The sequence below is a fragment of the Protopterus annectens genome, chromosome 9.part0, assembly GCF_019279795.1.
Source record: "Protopterus annectens isolate FY-2018-M chromosome 9.part0, PAN1.0, whole genome shotgun sequence".
Taxonomy (NCBI): Eukaryota; Metazoa; Chordata; order Ceratodontiformes; family Protopteridae; genus Protopterus; species Protopterus annectens.
Window position 1 is genome coordinate 808,026,189 of NC_056743.1, and position 21,028 is coordinate 808,047,216.

General features: G+C 40.9%; 1 protein-coding gene across 4 annotated transcripts in view; it reads left to right on the plus strand.

Moving 5' to 3' along the window:
- SLC11A2 (solute carrier family 11 member 2) overlaps positions 1-21,028 on the plus strand; it is a 614,374-nt gene that overhangs the window by 555,327 nt on the left and 38,019 nt on the right. For all 4 annotated transcript variants that reach the window (XM_044083456.1, XM_044083455.1, XM_044083459.1 and 1 more), the window contains one exon: positions 7,882-7,935. In XM_044083456.1, coding sequence (XP_043939391.1) covers positions 7,882-7,935 — 54 coding nt within the window. The remainder of the gene's footprint in view (positions 1-7,881; positions 7,936-21,028) is intronic.

Here is a 21,028-nt window from a genome sequence, read left to right on the forward strand (position 1 = left end):
TCCAAAATTCAAGATGTTGACTCTACAGCAGCTACTGCCCATGTTGGGCAAGAAGGCTTGGCTCGTGACTTTGGACTTACGAGAGGCATACCTGCATGTCCCAATCAGACAATCTTGCAGAAGATACCTCAGATACCTGGCCCAATGCACTACCAATTCTCTGCACTGTCCTTTGGCTTATCTACTGCGCCCAGGGTCTTCACAAAATGCCTGGCACCAGTAATTGCATTTTGTAGACAAAGAGGAATTCAAATATATCCCTACTTTCAAGCAGAGAACAAAGACATTCTTCTAAAGCATCTATCATTTGTAAAAAGATTACTAATTTGCCTAGGGTACACAGTAAATGAAAAGAAATCAAAACTAGTACCCTCTCAAGAGATGATATTCCGGGGTGCAAGCTTAAATACAACTGCCCAGATGGCTTATCTCACGCCAGACAAACAAAGGCAACTGACTTCTTACTACACAAAGTTGGCAACAAAGACCCAGTTATCTGCAAGGACAATCCTGCAGGCCTTGGGCTTCATGGCATCCTGCATTCTACTAATTCCATATGCCAGACTGCATATGAGGAAACTACAATGGTATCTAAAAAGTGTTTAGACTCAGCATTGCCACAGCCTGGAGACAATATTTACCCTCATTCCCTGCCTGCAACAGGAGTTTCGATGGTAGGCACAGGCCTGTCACCTCAACAAGGGTCTGCCATTCACTTTACCCACAGCCAGACAGACACTGACAAAGGATGCATCAGATTATGCCTGGGGGCCCATATGGCAGGAAAATGTATTCAGGGCACATGGCCTGCAAGCCAGATGCATCTTCATATCAATCAAAAAGAGATGCTAGCTGTTCAGAATGCCCTGACAGCTTTCAAGGATCTTCTTCATCCAGGACAGCTACTGATAAAGACGGACAATACTATGGTCATGTGGTACATAAACAAGCAGGGAGGCACACATTCTTACCCCCTCTGCCGACAAGCAATGACCTTGTGGGACACGGCATTGACTTAACAAGTTCACCTGCAAGCACAATTCCTGCCAGGAAAAACAAATACTCTGGCAGACGAACTAAGCAGAAACCTCATGGATCCCCACGAGTGGAAACTGGATCCACAAGTATTCAGCATGATAACAAGGAAATGGGGATGCCCAGAGATAGATCTGTTTGCCTCCCCTCACAACTATCAATTACAGAGATTTTGCACAGGGACTTATCACAAACAAGCATGGAGAGTGGACGCCCTATCCTTCAGCTGGAAAAACCTAACAGTATATGCCTTTCCTCCACTGCCTCTCCTTCCCAAGGTACTCCTAAAGGTCAGACAAGAGAAGCCAAAAATTATACTGATTGCACCAGACTGGCCACGGCAGTACTGGTACCCAATCCTAAAGAGCTTGTCTCAAGGTCCAGCATGGATATTGCCTCAAACTTCTCACTTGCTGACCCAACAAAACAATCCGATCCTGCACAGCCAACTCAGGACCTTAAATCTGGCAGCATGGCGGATAATGTAGCCATTCAGAACACTCCTCTTTCAAAAGCTGTTATGGATGTTATCTTGGAGGCCAGGAGGCCCAGTACCAGAAAATCATATGCAGAAAAATGGAAGAGATTCTGTGCTTGGAACCGGGAACAAGGCATTGACATGTATGTACCAAATATACCTCAGATTTTACAATACCTAACTGAGATGCTGGACAAAGGCCTTTCTTTTTCATCAATTAAGATTCATGCCTCTGCTATTTCAGCCCATGACAATACGGAACCACCTATCTTTTCTCATCCTTTAATAAGGCAGTACCATAGAGGGGCCAGAAACATCAGGCCTCCAAGGAGAGCACCAATTCCGGCATGGGAACCTCAATTATGGCTTGGAAAAACTCACACTGCCTCCTTTTGAGCCAGCCTCAACAGCTGATATAAAATTCTTATCCTGGAAAACAGCTCTGCTCCTAGCAATAACCTCTGCAAGACGAGTCTCGGAGTTACAAGCGCTCATGGCTGTGGAACCTTTTATCATTTTTCATCCAGACAGGGTTTCTCTGAGGACAAACCCAACATTTATGCCTAAGGTGGTGTCCAGTGTGGCCCTCAACCAAACCATTCACTTGCCTACCTTTTATCCAAACCCACAGAACAAGGGTGAGAAAATTCTGCATTCTTTGGACATACACAGACAGCTACGCTTCTACTTGGACAGAACTAAAGCTTTCAGAAAGACTGAGCAACTTTTAGTGTCATATGCTACAGGATCACAAGGAAAGGCTATCTCAAAACAGACTATTTCTAAATGGATAGGTCATTGCATCCGTTTCTGCTTTTCTCAGCATGGCAAATCAGTGCCTAAGGGCATTAGGCCTCATTCTACTAGAGCAGCAGCGACTTCAGCAGCCTTCCTCAGAGGAGTACCAACCAAAGACATCTTAGAGGCTGCAACTTGGAGTTCAGTGCACACTTTTACAAAGCACTACCACTTACCTCTTTACTCTAAATCCAGAGCAGGCTTTGCCACTGCAGTTCTGCAGGGCCTCATAGCCTCTCCTAATCTTGTTTAGCTCAGCCACCCATCCTCCGCTTTAGGATTCAACCCAACAGTAATGACTGCAACAATGAAACATGATGAACATAGTACAGTTGTGTACCTACCATAAATGTAGATGTTCGAGTGTATTCACTGTTGCAGTCCGGGTTAACCTCCCACCCTTCTCCCTTGCTGGGATTTATCTGTACTTCTCTAGTCTATACAACCTATGTGGTGTATTTGCTTTTAGATGAAGGAAATGTTTCTTTACTGCATGTATGTTTATTGGCATAATATATTTAGCCTACCCTTTTGGGGGTACCTGACATCTGGGGCAAGAAAAACTGAAGAAAATGGCGTTGGCTGCATCGTTTTATACCCCTGGCGCACTGATGTCAGGGAAGAGGCGACAGCAACCGACGCCGGACCAGGACTTTGGAATTCAGGCCGACTGTGGGTAGCCTGCCAGCAGGATAACCCAAGAGTAATGACTGCAACAGTGAATACACTTTAACATCTACATTTATGGTAGGTACACAACTGTACTTTCTGAAACATCCCAAGGAGTGGCATGCAGTGGACCTTACTTTGAAGTTCATGCCTTCATGTGCAACATAATTATGACTCTGTACCTTTCTAGGCAGCACCTCTGTGTCATCCCTTATCTCCACCAGAGATTCTACACAAAGCAGGTGCCTGGCCACAAATTCCTGGCAACTGTCTAGATTCTAAACTAAATAATCTTTTCCCCTCTGTGTTACCAGGTTCCAGCAAGTTCTTGGCTATTGGAAATCATTCAAAATGGATAGATGTGGCAGTGGGATTTCATCCCTCCAACCCTAGTAATTCAGCCTCATTTTTAACATCAAGCCCATCTCTTTCGTTCCATCATTTTCTCAAACGCTCTCCCAAGGCATGAGAGAATGCAGCAGAAAATCAAAAAAGAATGGAATTCAGTTCAGTAATGTTTCTAATGCCCCCAAAAAGGTATCTGTAAGCCTGTTCTTAGATCTTCTTGTCAGGGTCCTAAATTTCAGAATGCTCATCTTGCAGTCCCTTTTTCCCCTCTTCTGAGTTTCTTTGTAATTGTAGAACCTTAAAGATGCCTATCACCATATTTCTTTTCAGTGAAGTTTCAGATGCTTTTTATGGATTTCTATTTCTGGTTTTGGTTCTCTTCTTACCCTCAAAGTGTTTAGCCACAGTGATTGCTTTTGCAGGCTAGAAGGAATTCATATTTTCCCTACCCGAATGACTACCTCATTTTTGCAGACTCTGTTCCAAGTTAAGAATCTCTCTTTTGCTTTAAAAAAAAGTTTTCATCTTGGTCTGGGCAAATCATTTCACATTTCTTTCCACAGTAACATTTCTGGATTGCCTGCTAGACATTTCCCAAATTATGACTTTTCTGCCTTAGAAAAAAGTAACCAAGGACAGCTTTTTTAATTTCATCAACAACCTCTAAGTACATCCAGGAAATACCTCCAGATTTTAGGATTTATGGCTTCTACTGTTCTCATGATTCCTCTAGTCAGTTTACACACGAGGAAAAGTTCAGTGGCTTCTCATATCTGCCTGAACCTAGCAATAACATCCTTGGTCAGTTCAAATCCTTATGCTGAATTTTTTGGGAAGGAGTCTTGCTGGTGGACAGACCAACTGATTTTAATCCCTGGACTTCCAGTAGTCCTCCAAGTCCCTTCTCAGTCTGAGACAATGGATGCCTCAGACTTTGCGCTGGCAGCTTTTTCCAAGGGATTCATGATACAGAATGTTTGGGTTCATCATTTTGAAAGCAAATAAAATAATGACATTGATAAATACTTTAAAGTGTCTGGATCATTTGTGGCCTCCAGGCCTTTTTTTGGTAATCACAGACAGCACCACTGTAATGTAAACAAGCAAGAGGGGACCAGGACATATGCCCTTGCAGACTAGGTGTGATAGCCTGGGATTATGAAATTCAACACAATCTGTTCCTACAGACTACAGAGATTCTGTACGAGCAGAATACTGTGGTAGAGACTCTGAGCAGGTCAAGGCCAGACCCTAGTGAATGGAAGTTGCATTCTTCCAAGACATAACCCACTTGTGGTGAACTCTTCAAGAAGATTTTTTGCCACCTTTCACAACTGCTGGAAAATTTTAACTTCATAGCTCTCCTTGCAGAAAGGCTTGTAAAGCAGATGTTTGCCTTTCCATGGGCATGAATGTTGCTACATGCCTTTCTTCTAATAACTAGAGCTCTTATAGACCCAGGACACTGAAATTATTGGCCCAGACAGCAGTGTTTCTCCTTTCTCTTGAAAATGGCCAGGGACAGTTAGCACAAACTTAATCACACAGGACGGGGAATGTCTAATTCATTCCAGCCTTCTAATTCTCTGTCTGATGGCCTGGATGTTAAAAAAGTTTTGATCCCTCTTCTGAGGATGTGCAGCAGGTTTTAAATGTGGCTAGGAAACATGCTGCTAGAAAATCCTGTTTGGATAAGCTGAAAAGGTTTTTCAGCTGCGGCCATAAAATAAATTGTGGCCCTTTTACTGTTGAAGCTCCTTTGGTTCTTGCATATCTCTACAAATTGCTCAAATCTGGCCTTTCTCATTAAGCTTCAGTTATTGGACATTTCTGTCTGCCTGCCTTAGACCCCCCTTTCTTCCTTATCTCAAAACAGTTTTTGAAAGGGATACATCACGTTGCCCATCTATAAACAGGTGGCTTCTCCTTGGGATCTAAGCTTTGTAGTGGAAAAACTTGCTGTTTTTCCTTTTAAACCAGCTCATCAGACTGATTTAATGTTCTTAATATGGACAGCTGTGTTACTCACTGCCCCGACTTTAGCTAAGATAGTGTTTGAGTTGCAAGCCCTGATGGTAGTTCAGCCTTATGTGTCACCTTTCATTAGGTGTATCCTTAAGAACTAACTTACCATTCATACCAAAAGTGTTATCAGAATTCACTTTAAATCAATCTGTTCATCTTCCTGCTTTTGTTCTTGAAACAAATATAAAGGGGAGGTAATACTACAGTACCCCTAATGCCCACATGCAGCTCAGATGCTATAAATAGGACTAAGAACTTCAGATCCTTTGATCAACCTTTCATTTCCTATGAAGCAAAGAAAAAAGGACAAGTGTCAAAGCAGACCAGTTTTTCAAATGGTTGTCCTGTACAATCCAGTTTTGTTATCAGCATGGAAAGGTCCTTCCTATCACAGACAAAGTCGTTTGTACAAGAGAGTTGGTTACTATAAGAGTCCTCCCCTTTCCAAAAAAGCTCAAGAAGTATTATAAAGGCAGCAACTTTGTCATCTGTACACACTTTTACTGAACATTGTAAGACTGACGTTTTCTTTTCCCTAGATCAAAAAATGTATTATGCCAGGACTCTCCTCCAGAGTCTTCTAGACTCTGTCCCTTCCTTCTCCCTTGCTATCTAAACTTTGGTAACTTTCCCATATAGCTTGGGCCATGGCAACAGTGATCTAATGATAAACCTAGCACACACATGCACGTAAAGTTCCTATAACAATAGATGTTCAGATAGAGCACTCTTGCAGTACTAACACCCTCCATCCTTCCCCCTTTCTTATCCTTCCTTTATAAATCCTCAACTTATTTTTCTTTTTTTAATCTGTCAGGGTAGGGATCCCCTCATCCCTACCTTTTAATCTTTCTCCTAACACACGACTAATGATTTTAGGGCTCTAGCCTCCCATATGTGCGAATCAGGAAATCTCTGAAATTTTGGGTCCAGTTCAAACACTTTTATTCTGGCACATTCTTGTGCTTCTCTGTACAGATGGGCATGCCCAAGAGCTTTGAATACTGGATGAACGTTTGGTGGGATCCATACCATATAGGGTGATATGGATGTGAGGTACGGTTTGATTCCCAAAATCTTCAGTTGTCTGCTGTGTGATCTTGGACAAGTCACTTAACCAGACAGTGCATTGGGGCAACTGAGAATTTGGGCTAGGTTCCTCAGGGGTCTCTTAAACTGCATGCCTAGTAACTACCTGTGAACTTACAGCTTAGGCTACTGCAGCAGTAATATATTCAAACATCTTCTGTTATGGTAAGGCTACTTACACAAGTGTGCTTTTGCAGTTTGTATTCATCTGGGCTACCTTGCACACCCAAGCTGTAGGCTCTATCGGCTAATGTAAAAAACGATGAGCGACTCTTCTGGAGTGGGTTTTGTTGGGGAAATAGGTTTACTGCTGCTGCAGAGCATGCCAAGGAAGTCTAAGGCCTGTTGAAACAAATGCTGTAGTTAATGGTGGAGTGGGGCATAGCATGATCAGTGGGTCTATACCCAAAAACCCATGATGCATTCTCTGCTTTCTGTTCACTGCTTACTGTATTTCCCAAACAGGGAATATGTCCAGCAGGCTACACGAATAGAGACCTCTGGCTACCAGATCTGCGTCCCTTCCCTCTGTTGTCAGCCTTGATCTATATTGAACCCTAAGGCTTTGTTTTCTTTAAGGAGGACCCACTGGGCTGGGCTTAGACTGGGTGACTGATGGTGAGTATAAAAAAGAAAAAAAAAGATTGCTTTCTGCAGATGCTCAGGGGATTCACAGCTTGTGGTGGAAGCAGTTGATAGGCATTATAAAAATGTGTTTTCCGATAGAATATATAGTCTGGTTTTGCTGGGACAGCATTAGTTTGGTCATGTTGATTTTTGGCTTTGCTTGAGAACATGAAAGCTCACCAACTTGCTCATCAGCACATTATAGTTCATGAATATTTAAAAATACAAGATAAAAGGTCAAAGATTTCAGAACAGATGTAAATCTATTGATTAACCAATTATACAAGTAAAACTCAAACAAACAAATACAAGATATCTGTGCTCATTTAAAATGGACATAAATACTGAATACTGAATAAACACTGCCAACATTATAGTTCAGAAAAAAAACAAACTGATAGAAATAGCATAATGTCAAATGTTTTACTACCACATATGTGAAATGTGATTTGCAGGGAGCAAGGCGTCTTGAAGCAGGATATGGGAATCCCATGCCCTTGCTCCTTAAACATGGCAATTCAGTATTTTTCCTTTTTCCTGAGTTTATTTGACTTTGGTTATATATTATATAAGTAGAACTGGATGGGGTGAAGCTGTCCCAACATAGAATTGCAGGGGGGTTACCCCACAGTGAAATTATTTTATATTTTATGGCTGGGTTTAATTTGCTAATATGGCAGTTTATTTGGTTTGTTTTGAGGATGTTTGATTTGTCATTTGTTACTCTGCCAGATGGCATGGTTCCTTTTACTTTTAGAGTAGTGAATTTCATGAGAAGTGTATGGTTCACTAATGTTTTCTTTCTTTTTCAGACATGGATATGCTTGATCTCATTGGGGCTATCATTCCTAGACTGCAATAACATGGTAAGCAGCAGGGGGATCCTCTTGGCAGAAGAGCAAGCTGAGTCTGAAAGCTAAGCACTTTGAAAACTGGGTCTGTCTGTCTAGGGTACAGGTAGCCATCAGAGCCAGTGTTGTTCTATGGTTTACTGTGTGAACGTACCACAATGTATGTGCAGTTAGCACAGAGGGCTTTATTGTGGGTACCATACCTACATGAAACTATTTGTAATTTTTATTGTTAAAAAAAACCCTAAAATGTATGTATATGCAAGTTATTGCACATTTGTTGCAGAATTGTAAAAAGACTTCGGTTTCCTTTGCTGGCCACATTTCCATTTAATTACAGTGCTGTAAATGTGTGTTTTTAATTACAGCTGGCTTATTAACTGCATTGCAATGCATATTTTTAAAATAAGAAACAAATATACGAGTATACAAATTTTTGACAAAAAATGTAATGCAGAACATTAGTATTCCTAATGACTGTTTTTTACCTGTAGGATCTAAAATACAGAATAGTGACTCTGAAAATTAATTCCTACTGAAATGCATTTGCACTTTCAGGTCCATGCAGTCTCTAAAACTACATAAAATCTCATTCCTTTAGTAGAAAACACTTGTAAGTTACGAGGGTAATTAAATAAAAATGGTAATGTGAGAGGAGAATTGTCCACATTACTATAGAATGTAGTTCACTATATGTTTTCCATAGTAGTATCAAAAGACAACTGCAAAAAAGATACATGTATCTGCCTGCAAACAAGTCCTTTCTACTACCCTTGTTTCCATCCCAACTTAGAAGAAAAAAATATTGCAAGATATTAGTCCAAACCAAGCCCATAACTTTGTTTTCCTTGGCCTTTTTATTGCTTTGTTTTTCTTTGAACTGATTTTTACATTGATTATTAGATCATGACCCCATGCCTTTTGGTTCATCTTCCTGCCTTACACTTTTATTGCAACTTATTTTTCTGTGTAATTTTTGTATGTATTTGTGTTGTGTTCACTTATTTTGCATGTTGGTATTTGCATGTCTGTAGGAACACAATTGTGTATTTCTCAGCTGCTGCCTAACTTGTAATTTAAGAGATGTACTCCCTTAGAAGGCATGATTTACATTAAAATGAATTTCCCTTTTTAGCAAGTATGCTAGCAAGATAGTCATTCCTTTGAATGCTAAAGAATTATCTTATTTCAGAGATGGACAAGGCTAGTAAGACCTCTCGCATCCCTCTTCCCACCCAAACCTAGGCAGAAGCAGAGAGTGTTTTTTTCTCTCTCTCTCTGTCCTTGGAAGAGGACTTGGAGGACTTTTTCTGAGGTAGACAAGAGCTGCCAAGGTGGAGGATGCTCTCTGCACCATTTTGGAGTCCCAGAGCCAGTTGTTGTGATCCGTTTTAGATGAACATAGTCCCAATGGTTAAAGAACCTTACTGCCCTACCAGCTGATAAGACCTGTAAATTCTTGGGCAGAGTGGACCGAATGGCATTTTCTGCACCTTCCTGTGGTTTAGTTCCCAAAGTTGTCTGTTTCTCCTTATCCGTCTGGTATCTAGATTCGGGTTCTGTCTAGTGGATCAACTAATAAAAAAAGCTTTCAAGCTTCAGAATCTGTGTTGAAGGAGCTGTTGGTCCAGACCTTTGTTGTGGCATTCACAGTGAGTTGTGATTTGGCCTGTTAATTCTCTCCTGATACTAGAGCTAGGACAACAATATCAGGCATTTGCCTTCATAAAATTGCATTGTCAGGATTTCCATTCTCAAGTAAGATTTCAGGCCGTCCATCCTGGATGCGTCCCCTCTGGGGGGAGGTTCTGTTCAATCAGCCCTTCTAGGATATGATTCTCACTGTGGATGACAGCCATTTTGAACCTCCCCCCCCCCATCTCTTAAATTATCTTCCAGGCCAGGCCAACCCTCCAGGGAAGCAGCAGCAGCCCACTTAATAGCGTAAAGTAATCCTTGCATGGCATCATGTGGTCTTATCCCTGTTTGTGCCATTCCAGTGCAGGGGTGTGAACCTGCCAGCTCACCAACCACATTCTTGGCTGATATCCAAGACACCATTTACAGAGCCATTGCAAAAGAATAATGGGTTCTTGTTATAACTGTTGATATCCTTCCCTAGAAAGGGCTCTACATATAGAACAAGCACTGTCCACAGAGCTGTTAGTTGCTCCTTAGATGAACTGTAGAGTCTGACTCTCCTTTGGGATGAGGCCTGAGGTTTAGCTACAGCCTCCTGGTAAGACCCTGTGGTGATGAGACTTCACTGCTGAACCTCAGCAGCTTCGGTATTAGACCCAGTCAAGTTCCGTATGGTGACTTTCCAGGGAGTCATTGTCTACTCCTGATATTTGAAGGTGATGTGGCCCTTACAGAAAAAAAGAAAGAAAAGCACTCCGATTAGGTTTTAAGTACTTCATTTTTTTTTTCATGGATTCCAAAGTCTAGTATGAGCAAAAAACGGGTAGAACTGCTTCAATCATACTTTCTTTGTTGCATTGCTAAGTGCCAAAGAGAGGGGAGACTGCACTCTGATGGAAGAAAAACACTTGAAAATTGCATGCAGCTGTTTAAGAAACAAAAATGGCTACATATAAAGTTCCCTTTGCAAAGAACCTAAAGGAGAACTGTTTTGAAGATAAAATGTTAGTGCAATTTCATATTCATGCATGCCAACACTCTTGTGGCAACGAACATCTCTTAAATATTCGAAGGTAAAATAAAAATGTGTTTTAAAGCTTCGTGCCTTCCCATTGTCCTGTGTTAATTTTCTCATGACAGATCAGATGAAATTGCATAAATGAGTAGAAAGAATTTAAATAGTTAACTGGTGAGATGAAAGCACTTGTAAATAAAGTATGTAATCCGCCAAACTTTTAACAGGCTAGCAGTTACTCGATTGATTTAAAATTGTTTTTAATTTATCAGTCAACTATTAAGTGATTTTTTCCCACTTGTGTAATTTTGTTCTGCTGTCTCTAATGTAGGTTGATGGGGAGGAAGGAGATGTTTTTGCAGTGCTGCTGTGTTTGGCAGGAGTTTTGAAAGGTATTCTTTTACTGACTAAGAAACTTCAGTATATTTAAGCTGCACTAAAACATTTTGCCTTTAGAAGAACTGATGGAAATCAAATGAGATTAGAGAACACACACCTTTAATTGCCTGTGTGTTGCATTGCACTTTGCGTTTTGGTTTGTCATGGAGGATTAAGGGCATTAACAAGAAACCGTCCATTCTACCTATTGCATGACAAACTATGACTGTTCTGGGTGCCTGCCTGCCGCAAGCTCTCTAAGCAGCACTGAGGATTGTCTTCCTCCTCAGGGGATTCCTTTTGAGTTATGTGGGACCTAAGCTGAGTGGGATGAAATGAATGAACCAGTTTATGGATGGGTATTAAGGTCATACAGAGGATGTGAGTGCCAGGCACAGTATATTAAAGTAAACACTTCTGTTACTGTCTAATGTATGATATGTTACGGAGTGTGTATGTATGACTGTGCATGCAGCAAAACCCCAGTGTTGAAGGATAAACACACAACACGAGCTTGAAATATGTAGCATTACTGTTGAGAAGTGACATGCAAGGTTTTCAGGCAGCCAGTCCATTTTAGATGGTAAATATACAACTTTCTGAATCCTCTTTCTTAATTGCAACCCCGTTTTACAGCAGCTTCTGCTCTAGTTTGAATAAATGTAATTCTTTCAGTTCTTTTATAAATGCAACAGCATCATGCTGTTTGGTGTTGGTGTCAGTCTTGTTAAGGTGTACTGTGGAAAACAGTGGTATATTATGTAAGGAGGTGTTATATAATCCTTTGCGGCATTATGGTTGTGAAAAGTGGAATAGTGAGAGAAAAGCTGCCTGATTTCAGACTTTTATGTTTATGCTTTCTGTTTAAAACACATTCATGAATTTCTCTATTTTGTATATTTTCCTGTATCACTAGTTGCAAAAGAATCACAGGTGAGCGGAATGGCAGAAGAATGTAGAACGGTGGTATAATGATGCTGTGCAGGAGGGGGGTATACAGACATAATTTCTCTCATTTATTTAAATGTGAGTGAATACATCAGAGCTTTACACTTGCATTTGTGGAGTATCTCTTGCAGGTGATGTTTTCAGTTTAGTAGTACAAGGTTTTGGTTTTGTACAGTAAATAGATACTGATTTGTGGTGGTTGTTTGACATGCATTGCATGTTAGTATAGAACTGCACCAAATTAATGTAGTACTTCCACAAGGCCACGTTGAGAAGCTGCTACAGATTTTTTAAGCTTAACAAATTAGAAATATAGCAGTAATTAAGATATGATTGCCCAGCAGCTGAGAATTTTATGGCATGTAAATATCCAATCAGTTTATTTTCCACAGATAGTCATTTCTGCCAGGTCAGGAAGCTCTCCTAATTTCCATATTGAAAGTGTTATCATATCAAACGGAAAATTTGTACTAAGCCAAGCCCCCTACCACCTCCATACTCATGGGGTCCTCCGTTAGCAGCCTGGTCTTCAGTGGCAATATGCTTGCTTGAGTGCGATCTTTCTCCACAGTACTACAGTTTGGTATTTATTATCCACTGCTGGTCCAGGTTATGCAAGATGGGGAGTGGTCCCAAGAGTCACAACTGCTGCATATGGCAGCTTGATTTAATTTGTGTGTAACTCTACATTCCCTGGTGTATTGGGCTTGGCATCATGTAAGCGGAGCTATGCAATGGTGCCACAAGGAAACGTGACCCTGACCTATATGGTAACAAGTCCCTCAAGCTGCCTTGCATGCTAGTGTGTCTCCCTGACACTGACCCCACTACCACTAGTAACATTCCTGTACCCCCGTTATGAGTCCACAGCACATCCTATGTCCTTCCCCCAGGTGTAGATGAGGAGGCAAAGTCTTGTAATTTCTTTCCCTGTCCCCTAAAGTCTTGTCATTTCTTTCCCTGTCCCCTAAAGTCTTGTCATTTCTTTCCCTGTCCCCTACACACTAGCTATACTGGGTTATAAAGTTTTATCTTTCTGTGCCTCCAAGCTGAACATTTGCAATAAGCTTATTGTATATCAAAGAGCTGTAGGCAAAACAGCAAAGCAGCATGTTATGGGCAGACTGCTTCTAATGTGCAGCATTAAATGGCATATCTTTTAGCTTTGAGTGACCATAGTGTATGTTAAGCTGAAGAAGAATATTTCCAGCTTGGGGATGGACAATTCTAAATGCTGTAGAGCTGTAAAACATGTCTAAAATGAAAGTTTTAAATGTGTGGCTCACACAGCTACCATTTGTGTGGATTTTTTAGCACTGTGCTTTTGCACCATTTTTGTTATTTCAGCCTTAGTTTTACACATCTCTTGTTAGAGAAAAAAACAGGAATGCATAATGCAACTAGAACCTATAGATGAGCTTTCATGAGATTTTCTTCGCACTTCCCTCTTGATCGCATTTATAAGTGTGTACTGCACTCTGTGAAAATATATACATTTTTATATATAGTGTATGTTTGCACATTATACATATGCTTCTGGCTGTACTACAGATGCTGGAAAATGTAAATAACTCTGTTGATTCATGAGTGTATAACTCAGAAAACATGTACTCAAGTTTATTATAATATACACGCAAATGGGAAAATAAAAATGTTTTTTCCAGGGGCAGTCCCCTGCAGCCCATCACACTCCTTTATTATTCCTGTACCTCAAAGAAACAGCAGTACATAACATTCGGTGTAATGCTTGTCTTGCTGTTCCTGTAGGAGTCTGTGAGTTCAATCACCCAAAAAGGAAATGCACACTAGCATTAGCATTCTGCTGCAGTGTGCTCATTACGTCTCTTTGACTTAAGGAAGTCAGACTTGAGCCGACATGCTGAAGTAACTGTGATACGAGCTCTGGTTAACCTGTCAACAGCATGTATGGCCCATATGTGTATGATATTATCAATATGTGTTTTTATATGTATTTTATATATATATATATATATATATATATATATATATATATATGTATATGTGTGTGTGTGTGTGTGTATATATATATATATATATGTGTTTGTGTGTATAACACACATGCACACAGTTTGACCAGTAAAGAAAAAGCCACATTAAGAGTCAAACTCACTTGACAATTAAATTATTACAGCTAATACTCCACATGTTACATTTCCTTTCTCATAAGCCACTTTACCTGTTGTGGTGGACAGGTCCAGAGTTTCACAGACCTTTCTGCAAGTACTTCTTCCTAATTTTTTGATTTGGAAATGTGCCCTTTTGAACACCTTACTGTGCATTATTTTTGCCATTTATATTTTCTATTCATTTATAGTCTGCCAACTTTATTTCTCAGTGTACTGCAAGTCCGCATCATAGCCCTAGTGACTACATCACTTAATTTTTTTTTTAATTAATTTACTTGTTAGTTGTGTATTTGAACTAGTTAATTGCAACCCCCTTTTAATTTATGCTACAAAGGTAAGGAAGAAGAAACTGAGTTACCTGAGGTGCACCCACATGGAAAGGAGGAACACACACACAGTAACTGAAGGTCAGGATTGAAGGAATGTATGTCCACCTGATGCACAGTATAAAGATTAAGGATTTGCAGTCTAATGCCATATTCCTTACACATCATTTAAACTGTTTCTGTTGCCCTTCTGTGGAATTTCTTCTGCACTACATTTACTGTCTTTTCATAGGCATAATGTCAAAGCTAAGTACAGTAATTCCTGTGGCATTATAACCATTTTATATGAGACACGAGTATACATACCCCAGTCACATCAATAGTCTACTGATTTGTAGGGGGATGTAAAAGTTGCTGTTTATTTCACTCAGCTGCACTTTATACAGACTGCTTTAGTTAAGCAACATCCCAGTGGCCAGTACAGGAAACTGAGGTCTTTATTTATGCTGTTACATTTCAAGAAGACGCTCCTGCTCTCTCAGTGTTGTATGCCTTCCTATGTGTATTAAGACGATCTTATTCAGGAAGTATTAGTTTAAAATCAAAATATTTATAAGCCTGCGGCATGACTGCACTTCCTTGCATAGGCATTATGCAAGGCAAGTTGCTGCAGTTCCAATAGTTTTTAAATGCTGCCAGGAGGTGGCAGACTTGATTTGTTGTACGTCTTCAGTAGTGTCTTTTAACAAAAAAAAAAAAAAAAAAAGATATATATATATATATATATATATATATAAAAAATCTCCTACCGTGTTTTGAATAATTGAAGGGAACAAAGTGTGATCTTTTTTTTTCTGATGACTTATAGATGTTTTGATTATTACAGTTGCATTCTCGGTGTAGAATATTGGATGTAATTTTTATCGTTGCATTTTGTAATAGAGCTAATAGTAAGTTTGAGTTTTAAGTGATTTTTCACATGTGCCTACCTCCTTTATTTGTAAGCATAATGAGTCTTTAAAAACTTTCTTGCACATAGATAGGACATCTTTGTTTTCATGTACTTGAGTCTGATACGAAGGAAAAGAGCTACTACAAATTTATCTTTTCAAAAATATTCTGAAATATCTATACAGTGAATTTACTGTATTTAGTTTATAATGTACTGTGCATCATACCTCTCAACTGTCCAGATTTTTGCCTCCCATTTTTGGTCTGTTCCTCATAAAATTTATGGTTTTCTGACAAATCACTGGGATAATCTGAGGATTGGAGTCACTGTGTAATGACTTACACTTGAGTTTTAGACTCCAAATCTATCAGAAAATGTATGGTGAAGTTGTTCTATCTCGCTGTTCATTCTTAACAGATGGGTTCGGAGCCAATCCTCGGCTCTGAGTCGGCCAGCTACAAAGCTCAAGGTCTTCATACAGCTCGAGGCCAAGTCCTTATCCCATGATGCACCTTGAGTTACCTCGGATCTAGTTTGCCACTGCAGCAGATTGGAGGTTTCCTCACAGCTCGGGCTAGTATAGTTTTTTCTTCTGTAGATATTTCCTGTATTATATATTATTATAGTTTAGGTTTTCTTTATATTTTTCATAACACTTAGATTTTATATATTACTTAGCTTTCTCTAGCTCTTTATAGCATTTTAAGGCCGTTATTTTATTAGGCCTTTACTATTTCCCTTCCCTTTCTAGTGCGCCTTTTTGGTAGAATAGACGTGTTTATAAATCTAGTGATCATAGTCATAACAGTGTGTTATTAGTGCTAGTAGTTTTGTTTTAGGGCTAATTACTGTTTAACATAGTGGTGTGCTAATTGATATTTTTCAACTCTTTACAATTAGACTCTTTTTGTCTTTATAAAGCCCGTTTGTTTTAAGGACTAATTATCATTAAATACTTTTGTGTGTGTTGACGTTGATAGTTTTTTCATTTGTGTGTGTAGTTTGATACTCTTACAGCAAAGTTTTTCTTGTGTGCATTTGCATTATGGCTGATCAGGATAAGGAAAAACAACCCAAGTCTGGGTTTGAAAAATGTCCAAAGTGTGGACAAAAAATGCCTGTGACTGATAGTCATGTTAATTGTGTTTACTGTCTGGGTACTTTGCATTTGCACGAGAGTTGCTCCATCTGCCATTCTTTCAGTAGTCATGTCCTACATGAAAGAAAAAGAAAGCCAATTGACGGAGGACTTTTAAAATCATCCTTCCAAGAAGCTTTGGGCGACCATGACAAAACTATCAAATTCCCAAAATCTTCTAAATCTTCTAAGTCTTCTCCTTTGGAGCAGAGAGCCTTGGATCCATCATCAAAAAAATTATTGACGTCGGCTCCACAGTCTTCAGAGCTGAGCGTCCATTCATTTCGGAGCTGGTCCCCAGTCTTGGAACTGGTCTCTGCAGTACTAAAGCCACCGATCCCACAGTCGATACCTTTGATCCATTCATCTCGGTCCTCGATAAGCCTGTCTGATTTGGATGTGGATCATGTGGTGCAGAAGTTGTTACAGGCACTGGCGTTTGCCAAATTTTTATTGGCTCCAACCCAAGTGGTTTTGGAACCAAAAACTGTTCCCCCATCTGTTTTTTCCTCCTCCGAGCCATACCGGTCCTTTGGAGCTGGAGGAGTTGGAACTGATGATTGTGGAGCCTTCGGAGCAGACGCCTGATCCAGTGTCATTGGTTCAGATTACTCAGACTTCCTTGATGCCTATCAAGGAGTCGACACTCGCCGGTCGAGTCTGGAGAGGATAGTTGGACCGATCTTTCGGTTCCGACTTTGCCTCTTGGGGCTTTGGCTCGGATGAGTTCGGCTCCTATCTCTGCATCAGAGCTGACTGTTCGGTGTTTACTGTCTGGGTACTTTGCATTTGCACGAGAGTTGCTCCATCTGCCATTCTTTCAGTAGTCATGTCCTACATGAAAGAAAAAGAAAGCCAATTGATGGAGGACTTTTAAAATCATCCTTCCAAGAAGCTTTGGGCGACCATGACAAAACTATCAAATTCCCAAAATCTTCTAAATCTTCTAAGTCTTCTCCTTCGGAGCAGAGAGCCTTGGATCCATCATCAAAAAAATTATCGACGTTGGCTCCACAGTCTTCAGAGCTGAGCGTCCATTCATTTCGGAGCTGGTCCCCAGTCTTGGAACTGGTCTCTGCAATACTAAAGCCACCGATCCCACAGTCAGTACCTTTGATCCATTCATCTCGGTCCTCGATAAGCCTGTCTGATTTGGATGTGGATCATGTGGTGCAGAAGTTGTTACAGGCACTGGCGTTTGCCAAATTTTTATTGGCTCCAACCCAAGTGGTTTTGGAACCAAAAACTGTTCTCCCATCTACGTTTTTTCCTCCTCCGAGCCATACCAGTCCTTCGGAGCTGGAGGAGTTGGAACTGATGATTGTGGAGCCTTCGGATCCGACGCCTGATCCAGTGTCATTGGTTCAGATTACTCAGACTTTCTTGATGCCTATCAAGGAGTCTAGGAGCCGACACTCGCCGGTCGAGTCTCGAGAGGATAGTTGGACCGATCTTTCGGTTCCAACTTTGCCTCTTGGGGCTTTGGCTCGGATGAGTTCAGCTCCTACCTCTGCATCAGAGCTGACTGTTCCGGTGCCAAGGGAATCATCTGTTTCTTCGGATCCAGAGGTTCCCTCCCACCAGAGCAGGTGTGCTTTTGACGCCATGAGGGGAGTAATGTCCCCCAGAACATCCACAACTTCAGGACCCACTACCTCTTCCCTAAAAGCACCTGTCTACTTCTGCCTCACAGATCCCTTTGAAGCGTAGAGACCCTGAGCCTCAGGGACCCCACTGGGTGGTCCCTGCTCTTCCAAGACCTCACCAGAAGCTCCCACTGATGAGATTCCCAGGAAGAGAATTTGCAAGAGGAAGCATCTAGACTCCCCACTGGGGTCTATCACATCTGACACTGACTTGGATGAATCAGAAGGGTCCCCATGGTCCCCCTCTGAAGATATCTCATTTGCAGATATCTTGGAAATCCTAAAGCAGAGGGGTGGCTGGAAGCCCACCAACCCTACTGAAGATGGGTCGGTCCTCCTGAAAGCTTTTGGGTCTCAGCACTCCATCTCTTGGGTGTCTCCGCCCTTCAATGAGCTTATGGTGCTGGTCTCACGAAGGGCATGGGAGTCTCAGGACAACATGGAGTCTGTCCCTAGGAGGCCCAATAAATTTATTTCTGCCTCTCACAATAAGACCTTTTTCACAAAGAGAGTGCCTGTTGATACCATGGTGGTGGCGGGTCTCCTTTATGCATTTCCACCAATTCTCCTGATACCCATCGTATTACAGAAAGCCAAAGCCCTGGAAAGGACCATCATTCTAATAGCCCCTCAATGGCTTCATTAGATTTGGTTCCCCTTCCTTCTACCTCATCTATTGGAAGAGCCTTGGATTCTACACCCAGTTTTGGACCGTCTGATGCACTCGTCGGGGGCTCTTCAACCCTCCCTTCAGTCCTTAAAATTGACAGCTTGGCTGCTCCAATTCCCAACATAGCCATAACTTCTCAAACGAAACATAGCATATCTTAGTATCTTCTCATAAATCCTCTAATAGGAAGTTGTACCTCGGCAAATGGAAGAGATTTTCCATATGGGCTTCTCAGAATAACATTGACCCTTACCAAGCCTCTATTTCCTCTATATTAGAATTTTTGACTATGCTTTTCAACAAAGGAATGGCGGCAGCTACAATTTCTGTGCAGCTTGCTGCCATCTCTGATTTTCATGTTGGTACTGAAGGCTTTAACATAATGTCACACAAGCTATCCAAAGCCTTTCTCAAAGGGACTTTCCACCTTAGACCACCAGTTAAATCCCCTTATACCCCCAGAAACCTAAATTTTATGCTCTCGCGCATTATTCTCCCACCATTTGAGCCAGCTTCTTCATGCAATTTGAAATTTTTGTCTTGGAAGACTATTTAGTAGTCTTCATGTCTGCTCGAAGAGTCTCAGAACTACAAGCCTTGTCCATGAAACCTCCGTATTTGGTTTTTCATGCTGACAGTTTCACTGCGAACAAATTCTTCATCCTTACCTAAAGTTTGTACTGAAGCTAACCTTAACCAAACTGTAGATTTACCAGTGTTTTTCCCTAAACATACCAACAATTTGGAGTATGTGCTGCACACACTTGATGTTCACAGACAGCTCAGATTTTACCTAGATAGAAACAGAGAATTCAGAAGATCTGAACAACTTTGTTTCCTTTTCAGATTCTAGAAAAGGTATGCCTGTGGCAAAAACACTTTCACTTACTCAGCTGCAAATTTATCTCTACAACACAAAATTAAGGCTCATTCATCCAGAACTGTGTCCACATCTTCTGCATTTTCAGCAAGGCTACCAATAGACAATATTTGTGCAGCAGCCACTTGGTCAAAACCTTTATCATTCATTACAAAGTCGACAGGGCCTCCTTTGGTTCTACTGTCCTGAGAAACATACTCCTGTGAGCCGCCCGAGAAAGATGGTGCTTGGGACGCTATCCATCTGTAAAAATGAATGGCGAGATAGAACAACTTCACATAAAGAAGTTATGTACTCACCATAATGTTCCGTGTGAGTTGTTCATCTTACCTTCATTCTTACTTCCCACCCTCCATCCCCCTCCAGGTTTTTTTTCTCCAGGACCGAGATTCATGTTTTATTATGGTTGTTTTGGCTTTCCTATGGTTTTTACCTTAAAAAAGTGACAGAATGGTATATGGTATTATTAGAGGCAGCAAACAAGATCTGAAGTAACTCGAGGTGCATCATGGGATAGGGACTTGGCCTCGAGCTGTCTGAAGAGCTCGAGCTTTTTAGTTGGCCGACTCGGAGTCGAGCAGCAGCTCCGAACCCATCTGTAAGAATGAAGGTGAGATGAACAACTTACATGGAACGTTGTGGTGAGTACATAATTTCTTTTTAATACAAATCCTGTTAATCTAGCAACTTTCTAAGTTTATAAGAGCAATATTTACAATCTGTCCCTATTTTTAGGCCTTTGTCCCCCACATTTTGTCAGGCTTTGTCCACATGTCTTGCACTAACAGGTTGAGAGGTATGCTGTGCATGCAAGCTGAAGTTGTCAGGAATCAGGATGGAGGGAGTTTACCTGTTTTTCTGTAGTCATGCCACTGTTTTAAGATTTGTAAAGATGTATGGAAAAAATACCATAGTGCCTTAACAATAAATTTTAAACGTTTTAAAGCAGTAGGGGATATGCTAAAACAATGAGAGAGTGGCAAATTTTTTCTATGTAAATAATTGGTAAGCTGTGAAATAGAAGAAAGGTTGCAAAAGTGAGAGACTGGATGGTCTTTTCAAGCCAGATAACAGGTAAACTGTAAAAGTAGGACTTATTTTCAACTTGTGTATCCTATAGACTATGTATGCAGAAATAGTGAAAGGCCTTTGTTGCCTTTCCTTCCTGGGTTAGTTGATGAGGGTGGCTTTTTGTGGTGAATGAATGCAGTGGTAAGTGTGCTGTACAAATTAGTTGAGACCTAAAAGGTGTGTGACAGCCTTGCATCACATGCTTTACTGGAGGGCATAGATGAAAAAGTGGGCAGAGTCTTTCCTGTGCACAAAAGACACTGCTACAAGCCAACATTCTGCCTGACCAACAAGCTGCCCTCTACTTCATTACACTGATGGCTCAAGTCAGCTCATAGTGTGTCAGCCAATATGGC